Source organism: Lynx canadensis, chromosome B2 (genome assembly GCF_007474595.2).
Source record: "Lynx canadensis isolate LIC74 chromosome B2, mLynCan4.pri.v2, whole genome shotgun sequence".
NCBI lineage: Eukaryota > Metazoa > Chordata > Mammalia > Carnivora > Felidae > Lynx > Lynx canadensis.
Window position 1 is genome coordinate 137,750,442 of NC_044307.1, and position 14,724 is coordinate 137,765,165.

At 39.2% G+C, this 14,724-nt stretch overlaps 1 protein-coding gene across 1 annotated transcript in view; it reads right to left on the bottom strand.

The window, feature by feature from the left end:
- The window catches only part of SYNE1 (spectrin repeat containing nuclear envelope protein 1), a 480,852-nt gene that overhangs the window by 131,004 nt on the left and 335,124 nt on the right, over positions 1–14,724 (bottom strand). Inside the window, 4 exon segments of the mRNA XM_030316617.2 lie at positions 2,559–2,668; positions 3,581–3,712; positions 10,995–11,186; positions 14,166–14,339. Coding sequence (XP_030172477.1) covers positions 2,559–2,668; positions 3,581–3,712; positions 10,995–11,186; positions 14,166–14,339 — 608 coding nt within the window.

Consider the following 14,724-nt stretch of genomic DNA (forward strand, 5'->3'; position numbering starts at 1 on the left):
CCAGAGGCTTGAAGCGCATGGCTGAACTGTAATCAAACAGATTGACTTTTCTAAAGATTTTGTATAAAACTTTAAAAATATATAATCAGTCTGTAAAGTGCATCTTGTGTATAAAGGCAGTATTGCCCTGCAAATTTCTCTTTAAAATATTTTTGTATTTGAGACAGGAATTTATAGTTGTTTGTCTTTCACTTGGACCCTTTCCAAAGCTAAAGGCCAAGGAAAGAAAAATATCATGGCAAGAAAGTTACAGAAGATTCCTACTTCTGCTTTTTGTGACTATTCATATGATGAGGAGGCTATGTGTGAATGGGTTCTTTGTAAAAATATGATTTGGCAAAAATATTCAGAAAATTATGAAAGATGAATAAATGCTTTAGAAGAATTGGAAACAGAATAGAAAATGAAAAGTGAAGGCAAGTCTTGACTTAGAGTCAGCATGGAAGGAACAGCATCTCTCCTTTTGGATTTATACAGTCACACGTATTTATGGCTTTATCAGCATTTTTAAGCATGATAAACAATCAAGATTTTTAAAACTCCTTTATTATTTTAACACAATTTTTACAGTTTCAAGGGTATTTTAATGGAATTCCTGACTATCGATGTCATAATAGTTTCCATTTGTACTCTTTTAAATTGATATATTAGTTTTATCAATATTTTTACTTTTTGTTTCATTTTTCTTTTCTCGAATGACATACTAATTCCTATATATTTTGTCATAATGTCTATTGCAATTGCCTTGTAGTTTGGTTTCTATCATTCTGCACATGTAAATATACACATTTATACATATAGTCAACACTGATGTTATATGTCAGTAACATTACATGAGCGTCGACTAAACTGCAAACAAAAAAAAAAAAAAGAAAGAAAAATCTCCAATTCTATCCTCTCCAAAGTCAGTTGGGTTTTTTTGTTTGTTTGTTTGTTTCTTTGTTTTGAGAAAGAGAAAGCTTGAGAGTGGGGGAGGGGCAGAGCCAGAGGGAGAGAGAGAGAATCCCAAAGGGGCTCCATACTATTGGCGCAAAGTGCAATGAGGGACTCGAACTCACAAATTGTGAGCTCATGACCTGAACCCAAGTTGGATGCTTATAACCAACTGAGCCACCCAGGCGCCCCTCCAAAGTTGGTTTTGATAATCTACATTCAATAGTCCATTTTTTGCCCACACATGTACTATACATACAATTTTATAACATATTTTAACTTAGAATCACATACACACTTTCTGGTATTGTTATATAATTTTTTGTTAAGATTACCTATGCATAAAATTTTTCCTAGGCTTTTTTATACTGGTAGGTATTTCCATCTTTTCTATTATCTGGTATTATAAATAATATTTCAAAAGTCATCTCCATAATATGTATTTCCCTCCTTTAGGTTATTTCCTCCAAACAAATGTTCAGAAACAACAACACTGGAGTCAGTGGAGTTAAAGCTAGTTGCCACATTATGGTTGTCAAAGGATACTACTAAATTATAACCTTTATAATACATGAACACAGAGGTTTCACTGAAACTTACTTTTAACGTTTTGGATTTTAAACTTTCCATACATATTCTCTCAGTTGTATCTACTGCTTTCGTAACCCTTCTAAAATGGAGGTGGTCAATTATCACTCTAATCCTAGAGATGAGCCAACTGAAGTTCAGAGTTGAGTTACTTTTCCACAGTAACATCTGTAGAGCTGGTGTAAAACCCAGACGGGACTCAAAACGCAGGGAGATTTCAACTCTGCTGTGGCTCCGTTTCCTTCCTGCCTTTTAAACCAGCATCTTCAAGTTGAAAATTCTCCAACTTCCTTAATTTTTCTTTTAACACTTCTCTGTGTATGAGACTTTCAGTCTCACATTCCAAACCAGTCCTCAAAACTCAATGACTTTCCATGTAGAAGTTATAGACACACATCATCAAGAAAAATCAAGACATGTAGAAGGCACATGCATGTATTTTTCAGAGTGATGCTGGGATAGACAAGTTCTTTTACAGAAAACACTTTTGCAGTTGGTTATAATCGTTGAGTTGGAAACACACTGGACCTGATTTTAGAATGCATTTCTTATTTGATTCTAAAAAATTAACTTAGGGTGCCTGGGTAGCTCAGTTGGTTAGGCATCTGACTGTTGATTTTGGCTCAGATCACGATCTTGCATTTGTCAGATAAAGCCTCAGGCTCAGTGCCAAACCTGCTTAGGATTCTCTATCTCCCTCTCTCCTTCTGCCCCTCCCCTGCTCATGCTCTCTCAAATCAACAAACTTTAAATAAATAAATAAATAAATAAATAATAAAAAATAAAATCATAAGCATCTTCTTTGGATAGACATGCTCAGAATCCTGGAAAGAGGGCAAACAAGTCGGCCATCAGCCATCATAATTACTAGCTACACTCACGCTGCACAGCAAAGGTTCTAAATGCAAGTAAATTTAATATCATAAAGTGAAAACAAAATGCCTAAATTTTCGCAGATGCTTAAAATAAAGTTTTGAGTGAGACGTTTACATTTCTTCCAATCAGGGCAAGTTGGGAGAAAGTGTTTTGAAACATACCCAATACCAGCAGAGGTCTCTGCAGCTGAGTGTTGGGTGAGAATTTCCTCTCCACGACTGGCTACTGACCGCAGGAGGCTCTTCTGCTCTGCTAATTCCTGTTCCAACTCCTGCTCAAGGAAAAGGAGAAATGAAAATATTAGGTACTTTGTGATTATTCCCTATAATCATGGTTTTATGTCTCGAAAATTCTCAGACAACTCCTGTAGTTAAGTTTACAAGTTTGGACGTTGCATAAAAGGTGTGGTTTAGGTAAATGCACAAACATGCCTCCAACATACTCTATACCTTTCTTTGACTTTGATAAAAGATATCCGAAAAATCCTGTGGGGGGCGGGGGGCAAAAAAAAAGAAAAAAGGAAAAAAAATTCTGCTGGACAATGGCGCCCTCAAGTGGTGCACAATACTGCCTATTCTGACTGAGACAAATCCTTGAAATCCCCACTTCCTTGATAAATTGAACAATCAATGGATTTGTTTGCTTTTTTACTACTTATGAAAAAATGTCTTTTCTGTTTGAGAAAATAAAAGATTTTGCTATGCCCCATAGCATAGCAATGAGAAGGTATCAATGAGAAATCATTCTTACTCAACAAAGCTTGTTTGTTTCACTATCCAATAATTTGCAATCCTATTTTGTGATGGTATCTACATAAAAGTGAAAAATAAATTGCAGTTTTAACAGAGTTTTAAAAAACATGGAACTCAGGCTTTGGCCAATTCTCAAAGGCCTTCCTAAGATAGGCTCAAATTAGGGCAAAGGTGAAAATAGGGTAGGTACCCTTCATAAGGCAGATTATCATTGAGTCACGCGATTTGTAAATTGAGCACAAGCTTTTCTTAAAGAAAAGGACCAACCACTCTAGTGCTCATAAGAAAGTACGCTGAAACAGTTAGCCACGCCTCGTTTCTGTCCAAAGAGAAGATAAAGGGGGGCTTTGTGTTTAGTCCAGAAGTAACTTGTCCATCTAAAACATTTCTCTCAAGGTGTCTGCTTGGCAGAGAGGTCAGAAATGCTTTACTTTTTGTTGCTGGAGACTGCTCTGTCGCTGGTGGGCCCATGCAGTCCGTGCTTGGGCCAGCCATTCCTGGACACCGGGGCTCTGACTGGCGGTGAGGTCGGCATGGCTCTCCTCCTTCTCTTGGGCTGTTCCCTGCTTTTAATGAGGCAGAATTCAAGAGTCATACTCCCCACAGAAAAACCTTAACCAAATGGAGTAAATGCTACTTTAGTGTGGTCTGTATAATGATACCCAAGTAGATCCATTCGGACATGAAACCACAATGGAAAAAAAAAAAAAAAGGTAACACAAAACCCATTGGATTTATGGTATTTGCAGAAAGGAGAACAATAAATAGATGATTATACTCAAATATTTGAGGGGGAAACTGTCTACTTAGAGGCTAGGCTTTTTAGCTGACTGATGTGGTCGCCAGATATTCCAGGATGTTTTCCATGAGAATATAACTCTAGATCTCACTTCCTCTACTATCACCACCCAGACCAGACCCCACTGTCATCTGGTGCCACTGGTGGCTTGGATAATGTTTGGCTAAAGGAGAAAGACAGGAGTAATTACTCATTACCTAGGCAAGAGTTCATCTTTCCTGCTTGATTATTCTGATGGAATTTGAAAGGCCCTCTAATACTGCATTACCAGGATGGCATCAGTTCAGAACGAGAGCCTTTCTCCTCACATGTATGTATATGTCAAAGGATAAATTACACAATCTTCATATAACTCATTCACTAACTACTTATTACATAAGCATGTGCTGTGTGTCAGCCACTGTTCTAGGCATATTCTGCCAAGAAGCCAGACAAGGGCCCTGCTGGGGAGACAGACAATAAACAAACAAGATAAGTTAAGAGCTGCAAAGAACATGAAACTAGAAAGTCTGGGTGGCTCTGTCGGTTAAGCGTCCAACTCTTGGTTTCAGCTCAGGTCATGATCTCATAGTTCATGAGTTTGAGCCCCGCATCAGGCTCTGCACTGACAGCACAGAGTCTTCTTGGGATTCTCTCTCTCTCTCTCTCTCTCTCTCTCTCTCTCTCTCTCCCCCCCTCACTCTCTGCCCCTCCCCCACTTGCACTGTCTCTGTCTCTCTCCAAATAAATAAATAAACATACAAAAAAGGGTGGCGGTGGGGTGGGGGCGGGGGCGGTAGAGAAAGAATGTGAAGGGGAAGGTTTCCTAGGCTGGTCAGGGAAAACACCTGGAGAAGAGACAACTGCACTGAGCCCTGAATGATGAGAAACCGCCTGCCTGGCAAAGACCTAGGTGAGGTGGAGGGCCCTCCAGGCAGAGGGACCAGCGGGAGCAAAGACCATGAGGGGAAATAAATCTGGCATCTCAAAGACAGCAAGCCAGTGAAGGGGCCAGTGTGGCTGGAGTGTGAGGGCAGAGAAAGACAGTTTATAGGTGGCTTCCACAGAGGCGCAGTCCTGCCCTCCGGCTCCAGACCTTGGGATCTTCACTATCAAATCTGACCAAAGAATGGCACCTGGCCGCTCCAGTCATCCAGCGTGACTTCTCACAAAGACCCTTCTCTTCCTCTTATTTTCAGAATTCTACACTAAATCTTCAGGGAAATACATGGAGTTGTTTACCATTCTGTCTTCTTCATTAGAATTTTACGATTAAATTGCAAAGTGTTTGAGATAATGTGGAGATCATGAACTTTGCAATGTTGGTATCGCTTCTTGAAGTACAGTGAATGCACAGAAACTGTGAACCCCAAAGGTAATATTATACATAATCTTCTCCCAGATTCTGAGCCACCTTAGCTCACAGCTAACTTCCTTTCCTTTAAGATGATCCGTCTTCCCAGCAAGAGACTATGGCTCATACAGAACAGTGGGGATGCCATTGGTCTAAAGTATGCAATTTGCATTTCACAGGACCTTCAGAATGGGAGACCAGTGACACCCAGTTTAGTATATACCCCACTCCCCCAGGAATGCCTCGTACAGATAAACAGTGATTTTCCTGAAGGTGGGAGGTATGGGGTGCATGGGCACTCTTCAGCACTGAAGCCCGTAAATTTCTGCATGAAACAGATTCTCTCCCATCTGAGAATGCACCATCTACCCAACATAAAGTCTGCAAGATCCTGGCTCTTCTGGTAAGGATGAAATAGCAGGTCAAGAGGGACCTGCAGAGAATGACCCCAAGGAAGTCAGTGTACCAGGCTGAAAGCTGTCCCCAGTGAGACCTGTCCCAGCTGACAAAACAGTGGTCATGGCCACGATCTGCTGACTCTTGTGGGACCCACTCACTTCCCCTCTGCTTTGCTCTTTAGCAAAAGTTTGTTTTCAAAGTCCAGCCTGGAGACTCATGTGGTGAGTTCTTTAGGGGCACCACCTCACCCTTCTACGCAGGTTACTCTTGTCCAACTGAGAGATTTTTTTTTTTTTTTTCCAATTCCTCACACCAAATTTCTGCTTGGAAAAATGACAACTGAAATGTTAGAGCTTAAGAACAGCTTAACTACTTTTACATGCACAGACACATATTCAGAATCTAAGATTTAAAATCTAAGAGGAGTCGTATTTCACTAATTGAATCCACAGCTTTAGAGAAACAAAAATTAAGAAGCATCAAAAGCAGATGTTAGGATGTATTTTCTATGTGGTTTGGTTCCGTTTTTCAGCTAGTAAATTTTTCTTTGACTGATTCAGTCATTTTGAAACATAAGACTTGGACCACAGGAAACAAAAAATGATTAAGAATACAGTTCAAATTTCATTCCCTTTCCCCTTGGGATGAGAAGGCACTGACAGAAGGAATAGAATAATGGTAATTATGTGCTAAAAGGTTTGATAACCCGTCATCTCTCCTACTTAGGAAATAGGAAGTAAGGCAGCCTGTCACCAGAGTTCCCCTAGGGTGGGGCTACATAAGCTGTTTAATTTGGAAATACTAGAAAAGTAATCACTTTTGCCAGGAACATTCTTTAGAAGATTAGTGAGGATTGGAAATGCTAAACATTAAATAAAACATTTCTTTATAAAGCATTTCATTATTTATATTGGGTAAACTTTCTGCTCCTTCAAAAGCTGATAGTGTTGAAAATAACTTAAACTTTTTATGAGGAAAGATACCATGTAGTTTAGGAGACAGCATTACATGCCCTTACGTCTATGTCCCTTCACAAAGAGAAGGAACCTATTTGGGGTAGGTGGGGAACTAAAGGGACTGGTTATTCTTTGATACATACAGAAGTCCAATTAGTTAAAAGTATAGTCATGACAGATGTGACCATTTTGTAGGCAAGTGGCACTGAGAAATGGTGTGCTTATGGGCACACAACTCCAGCCATCTTGAATCACGCAAACCCCGAGTGGAGGGTACAACCTCACCGAGATCTACGTTCAATGGAAGATTTTTTTTTCCCCAAACAACATTTGTTAATTTCAGATCAACTCTGAATTTTGAAGGCAAATGATCCTTCTCATGGTAATAATAATGTAAACAGGGCTCCTGTTATTCCTACAGTTGGAAAAATAATCTCTTCAAATGGCTCTAATTGTAAAAAAAGGAAAATCCGTATTTTCTATGCTGGAAACTCATTAGACTCAAGATGAAGGAATTCATAGATACTTAAAAACAAACAATAATCAGTTTCAATTCAGTGAAACGCTACCACATTTTCCAGTATTTATACTTTTTATAGCAGTATCCTCAGCAAATCCTTCCACTCGTGGGCAAAGACAGGATCTTACTCAGTATGAAGAATCCCCGTGGCCATGGGAAGGATCTGCTGGGTGTGAGGACCCAGGCTTTCAGGGAGCTCAGCCCTGCCCTGCGCCATCTCAAACTTAACTTTTCAGCATGTCAGGAGTTCCTTTCCTCCCAAAGGATGTGGTTGTTGTTCATTATTATAGTCACTGCTATTTGAGCACTTACTGTGAGCCTTACTTGCATTAAAATCCTCAGAATTTTAAAAGCTGAATACGACAAAAAAATTTTTAATGTTTATTTATTTTTGAGAGAGAGAGAGGGAGACAGAGAGTGAACAGGGGAAGGCAGAGAGGGATGGAGACACAGAATCTGAAGAAGGCTCTAGGTCTGAGCTGTCAGCACAGAGTCTGACGTGGGGCTCAAACTCACAAACCATGAGATCATGACCTGAGCTGAAGTCAGGTGCTTAATCGACTGAGCCACCCAGGAGCCCCTGAATACACTATTAAGATCCCTGTTTTACAGATGAGAAACTGATTTGTAAGAAAACTGATCTGTCAGAAAGGTTGAGGCCAAGTTCAAGGATCTTGCCCTACGTCACCTGGTTGACTGCTGGTGGTATACCAGGATGGGAAGACTGAAAGAATAGCCCCAAAGTGATGGTCTAAGAACTTAGTCCGACTTCTGTTTGGCACTAAGTTTTAAAATTAAGTGGAGATGTTTTAGATATAAATCCAAATGTCCCTTGTCTGGAAGGTCTAGCAATGCTGCTTGTAAACTCTTAAATGACAATAGTTGGAGCTCAGTAACTGCTGCTTCTCTGACATGAGACCAGCTTGCCAAGCCCATGACTGGGCCTGCTTTGCTCATTTATATTCCCTTCCCAGGCCCTGAGGGCCTGGAATTTGTGCCCTTATCCTCCCACCCCACCCCGCCAACCCCCTTTTAATCCTGACCTGTGCCACCTGCGTATCAGGTTGTCCCTTCCCTTCCTCCCTGCCTCTAGGGGTAGGGCACAATCACAGCCTTCTAAATAATAACTATTACCAGATGTGAAACCTTGAAGTCTCTCCCTCTGATTTGGTTCCTTTAGAAGTCAAGTTCATTTATATACCACCATTAGGGGGGGAAAAAAAGCATTATGTATTAGATTAGTAATACTTTTTAATACAACCAAGTATATTACTATAAACTTTTACAGTTAGAAAAGCATTCTCATTCTGTTCAATTTTAATATTTTTAGTTTTTAATTAATTTTTAAAAATCTGCATATTCCCTACTCCCTAATTTGAATATTTTTAATGCTTTACTTTTTGCTTTAATCTATAAAGTCAGATTGCACATTTTGGTTTTATTTATTTTTGAGAGAGAGAGAGAGAGAGAGAGCGAGCGAGCATGCTAGCAGGGTGAGAGGGGCAGAGGGGGAGAAAGGGGGAGAGGAGGAGAGACAGAGAGAGAGAGAGAGAGAGAGAGAGAGAGAATCTTAAGCAAGCTCTAGGCTCAGCACAGAGCCAGACCCTGGGTTCAATGCAGGGCTCAATCCCACGACCCTTGGATCATGACCTGAGCCCAAACCAAGAGTCCAATGCTCAACTGACTGAGCCATCCAGGGGCCCCGCATGTACATTTTTAAGTATGTAAATTTAAGGTGAAAAGCTGTATTTCGTCTTTGTTTGCATTTATTTAACCAATGTTTAACCAAATATATTTTCATTAGTTCCTTGTCCATTTGTATTTCTCCTCATTTGAATGGTCCCTTCCTACTTTTGCCCATATTTCTATTCTGTGACCTCTTCTTACTGATTTACAAAAGATTTGTAGAAATTAAGGGAATTAATTCTTTTTCATGTGATTTATACAGTTTCTTCTCTATTTGTCTATGTCTTTTCATTTAGTTCTATTTTTCTGGTCATACAGAACTGTTTCATTTTTCATTTTGGTCCTACAGAAACTAAAATTCCGGGTTTGGGGCATACCAGCAAAGATCCTTCCCATCCTAAGATTTTTTTTTTTTTTTTTTTAAATACCCATATATCCAGAACTTTTCAGGTTTAAATACTTGGTACCTCTGTGATGCTTTTTTTTTCCTTCCTGTAAAGAATGGGATAAAACATCGATTTTATCATATTTCAAGTGGTTCACCTATTGCTTTCTTATTATTTTATCCACTGATCTGAAATGTTACCTTTACCATTAATCAATTTTCCTTAAATACTGGGGTCTCTTTCTGGAATATTTATTCTGTAATATTTTTTGTTCATCTATTTATGGGGCCGATGTCAAACTATTCTAATTATTGTAATATCGTACTTTGATATATGGTAAGATTAAATTAGCTGCTCCTAACTCTTCAGTTTTGGAATATTACGGTTATTTTCACATTTATTGTATTCCAGGTAAACCTGGAATCATTTTCTCACATTTTGTATCCTTGTGTTACAATCCAAAAGCATAGTATTTTAGTTAAGAATAACTTAAACTTAGGGATTCTGAGTCGCTCAGTTGGTAAGCATGTGACTCTGGATTTTGGCTCAGGTCATGATCTCACAGATTGGGTTCCATGCTGGCACAGCAGAGCCTGCTTGGGATTCTTTCTCTACCTCTGTCTCTGCCCCTCCCGTTCTCAAATATGCATGCATTTTCTCTCAAAAATAAAATAAATAAACATTAAAAAGAAAAAAAAGAATTTTTAGGTATGAGTGGTAAAGAGTAGATATTGGGGGGAAAATTATTCAACCACTTAAAAATAAAGGTTGAAAAGAAGAAAAAAAGAATAAAAAGAGGAGAACAAAAACCAAAACCAAAAAGTAAGCTAATAGAAGTCTACACATATCAGTAATCACAGTAAATTTAAATGAACTAACCCTGTCCTTTAAAAGTCAGAGATTTTCTGATTAGATAAATGTTTAAAACCAACAAAGTATAGCCAAATGTTTTTTTACGAAGCAAATCTAAAACCTAAGGACGCTGAAAGGTGAGATCAAAGGAAAGTTAAAGGATATACTAGGCAAATATTATCCCCCAAAAGCTCCAGTGATATAAAATGAAAATCACTATTAGGGAACAATAAGGTCACTACATGAGAGTAAAAATGTTTAATTCACCTGAAATATATGACAATGTTAGAGGTATGAGCCCTAAATTAAAAAGTCTGAGTATTTCTGAAAAGTAGAATGTAGGAGAATGAAAGAAACATGGAAAAAATGTTATTAAATATCTTAATCTATGACCTATGTTTAAATACTTTTTAAAAAAGTGTAGTTGTGGGGCACCTGGATGGCTCAGTCGGTTAAACGTCCGACTTCAGTTCAGGTCATGATTTTGCAGTTCGTGAGTTCGAGCCCCACGTCGGGCTCTGTGCTGACAGCTCAGAGCCTGAAGCCTGCTTCAGATTCTGTGTCTCCCTCTCTCTCTGCCCCTCCCCTGCTCACACACAGTCTCTCTCTCTCAAAAATAAACACACATTTAAAAACAAATTTTTTTAAATAGCATAGCTGCTAAATTTGGGTATTTGTTTTCATTTTCTTTTGTTTTCCTATCCTGCCATCTTCAGGTCTACAGATTCAAACAGTCCTTACAAAACCTATTGGAAAACCTATGCCAAAGTTTGTGGAAAGTGGAAGTGTACCTAAGTATGCATCATTCCCCAGCTCTCCCTTGATGGACCCCAGGCTGGGGAAGGCCGGCAGCAGTGAGCCAGGACCGGGAGGTGCTGTGGCCCTGTCCTACTGTGGGTGGCTGGAGCCCTCACCTGCATGAGGAGCTGTTTGTCATGTAGGGCTCTCTGCAGCTCCAGGAGGCTGCCCTTGAGGGTTCTCAGCTTCACGGCCAGCTGCTCTGCCTCCTCCTTGGTGTGGGCCTTGCCCTCCAGCAGCAGGTTGTCATTGTGGACCGACAGCTCCGATAGGGCCACCACCTTCTGCTCGATTTCCACTAGCATGTTCTGGAACGACAGAAATATGGATGAAATTCACGCATCCCGCCAGCCGCTGCAAACGTCGTTTCTCAAAGATAAACATCACACTTCCTGTCACCAAAAGAAGAGGACTTCATGGTTTTTTCCTACTTTTCTGACCGACCTGAAGAGTAGTTACAGATTTTTAAAGATTCCTTGAGCTTCCTAATATTTCTCTCCTTTAACATTAGATACTATATAGTGGAAAACATATTGGAAAAGTACCAGGAAAGCATGGATAAGGAGAAAAGACCATTCCTTAGTGTTATCCCATTATTATAACTATGTTATTATTTTAGTGTGAGACTGTGACGCTTATGACTATTAGCAGTAAAGACATCATATGATCAACACTTTCTTGTCAGTTTAAAGATGATTCTCTCTTTTAAGACATTGCTTCTTTGTGTTTTTTTTTTCCTGTTTCCTTTTCAGATTGGCTTTTATTTCTTGGTTTTCAATGTTTTTTGTACATAATGTATTTTTAAGCTTACATTTCTAAAAGTTTTCGTAAGAATTTTACTTTCACTTTCTGTGACAACTCTCGAGGGCTTGCCTTTTCTTCTCAAATAGAAGCTAAATCCCAAGAAGGAGCAAAATAGTCTCCCTTCCTCCAAGGTAAGATTTAAAACAAAAACTATCACCCATTTTGCCCTCTCCCACAGCCACCGTCAATCCCCCGTTTGTTCTCTGTATTTAAAAGTTTCCTACGGTTTGCCTCCCTCCGTCTTTGGAAAATGGGTGATAGGCACGAGGAGGGCACTTGTTGGGATGAGCGCTGGGTGTTGTATGTAAGTGATGAACCATGGGAATCTATCCCAAAGACCAAGAGCATACTCTACACATTGTATGTTAGCCAATTTGACAATAAATTACATAAAAAAAAAAAAAAACTCAAAGAATAAAATTTGAATGGGAATAAAATAAAACTAAAACAAGAACAAAATAAAAACATCAAAGCTAAACCAGTAACAGCCATTTTATTTTCTACACAAATCATTCTGTTCTTATATTCCTTAACTCTCTAATTTATATGCAAGTAAATAATTTATTAATGAGGAAAGATATTTTATTTCCTTATGCAAAATCAGAAAAACTGCCACCACCTTTTGAGAATATAGGCTTGAACCAAATAACTAGAACTAAGTGGAAGTGTGAAATGTTTAATGAAATGGGGTTTAAAGGATGATTTCCTAAAGATTATTTTTGAGAAACTAATATAATTCTACGGAGGACAGACTTTTCCATTAGGCTGAGTTACCACAATGCTGAGGGCTCATGATACTTTTAGAGGCCCAATAAAAATCTTAATTTTAATTTCTTTCAAAATCAGAAGAGAAAAATGAATAAAATAATGAACGTGTAACAATGAATCCATCCTGGCTCATATTAGTCTTTGTACCAAGGCAGTTATAAAAATAAAATATTTAGCACTTTTATAGAGGCAGAGCCCACAGAAGCAAAGCGCCGAGGGTCCCAAAAGTCATAATGTGACCCTAGTAATAGCCACAGTTATAATTACACAATTGGCTTAAACACCAGATTTTAACTGAGTGAGGAACTGTTGGGTACTTGTATGGTTCCGTTTACTTCTGGTTTCTAAAAATGTCGTCAAAATACCATTTGAATACTTCATAAGTATCCTGAAATATATTAACTGAATTGTGGACTTTACACACAGCTATAAAAATAGAGACATCCAAAAGGGAGAGGTGGGAGTAATGGCAAAACATAATTTTGAAATGCTAGTTAGTACATGTGCTAATTTTAAGCACTAGAAGGGAGTGCTAAAAATGGATGTTTCTTTTCAGCAAGGAAACTTTAGAAAAGATGATCTAAAGAATAGCAAACATTTACATGTGGTCCTCTATTCTCTGTCATCAAGGCAGAGAATAACAATGCTTTGAATACACATAGATAAGTTGCCTGAAAAATATAAAAATCCAAGTTCTAGTGATCAATATCACAGTAAATCCCAAATCACTAAAGGAATGATCAAAATAGCATGCTACACATTAAGAAAAAAAGATAGTGTTCACTAACAATGTTTGCATATTTTCTGATTGCAATTAGGAGAAATATCAATTCACGCATACTGTTGTCCAAGTAATATATCAGAATTAGAACCAAAATTGCAGTAGAGCACCTAGGAACACCCCTTGCTGTGTTGATCCACAGTCTGATTGGCTGATACTAATTCTTTTCATTGGGTTTGTATTCTTTACTAGCCACTAAATATAGATACCATAAGTGTTTTGGGTATTTATGGTCTTTAAAAAATGTCCTTTAGGGAGCTGAAGTTAAACTTTTTTTAATGTTTTACTTATTTTTGAGACAGAGAGACGTGAAGGGACAGAGAGAGGAGACACAGAATCTGAAGGAGGCTCCAGGCTCTGAGCTGTCAGCACAGAGCCTAATGCGGGGCTGGAACTCACGAACCACCAGATCATGACCTGAGCCAGTCAGAAGCTTAACCCACTGAGCCACCTGGGTGCCCCGAAGCTGAAAATTTTCTAAAGAGTAGATACTACCGTCAAAATTTTTCAAAAGACTAAGTCCAATTTTGGATTTCATTTAAGCTTTTATAAGGTATTGTTTTTCTACTCTAAACATACAAAGGTATGGATTGTGGAAAAAATCATACATCCAGGGGCGCCTGGGTGGCGCAGTTGGTTAAGCGTCTGACTTCAGCCAGGTCACGATCTCGCGGTCCGTGGGTTTGAGCCCCGCGTCGGGCTCTGGGCTGATGGCTCAGAGCCTGGAGCCTGTTTCCGATTCTGTGTCTCCCTCTCTCTCTGCCCCTCCCCCGTTCATGCTCTGTCTCTCTCTGTCCCAAAAATAAATAAACGTTGAAAAAAAATAAAAAAAAAAAATCATACATCCATACCAAGTCTTTTTCCTATTACGTTTTCTGTGCTTAAACAAAGTAGTTGGTGCTGTTGGAGTATCTCCTCCAGACCATTTTTGTACCTGGCAATCCACCAGCTGGGCTTCCATGTCCATAGGCTCCTGGGCTGTACCCAGTGCGGTGTCCAGAGTGGCCTTGGTGCTCAGGAGCCAGTGGTCCAGCTCGTCAGCTTCACAGCGGTACCTCTGCAGGGCCTGCTCCTGTCTCTGTTCCTCAAGCTGATCATTTAACTTCTCCTAATGAATTAAGTAGAATGTGACACAGATCACCGAGAGTCCAGTCGTTAGGGTTCAACACAATAGAACCAGGTTCTCAGCCCCAGTTGCTCGTCAGAATCCCGTGTGAAACTTAAAAACACAAAACAAAACAAACATGCTTAGGCCTCATCTCAGAGCAATAAATGAGAATTTCTGGAAGTGAGTCTCAGGATTAGTATTTTGATAAAGCTTTTCCGACGATTCTCATGTGCGCCTAAAGGTTCAGGTAAGATTAAGGTTAGGTGTCTTATGTAATATACCTACAGGGCTGGGCAAATAATGCGAATAATGGAAACAGACCAAGCATTAGAACAAAACAATGGCATAAGGCGGTAAACGGCAATAGATACGTGTCTGGGGAACT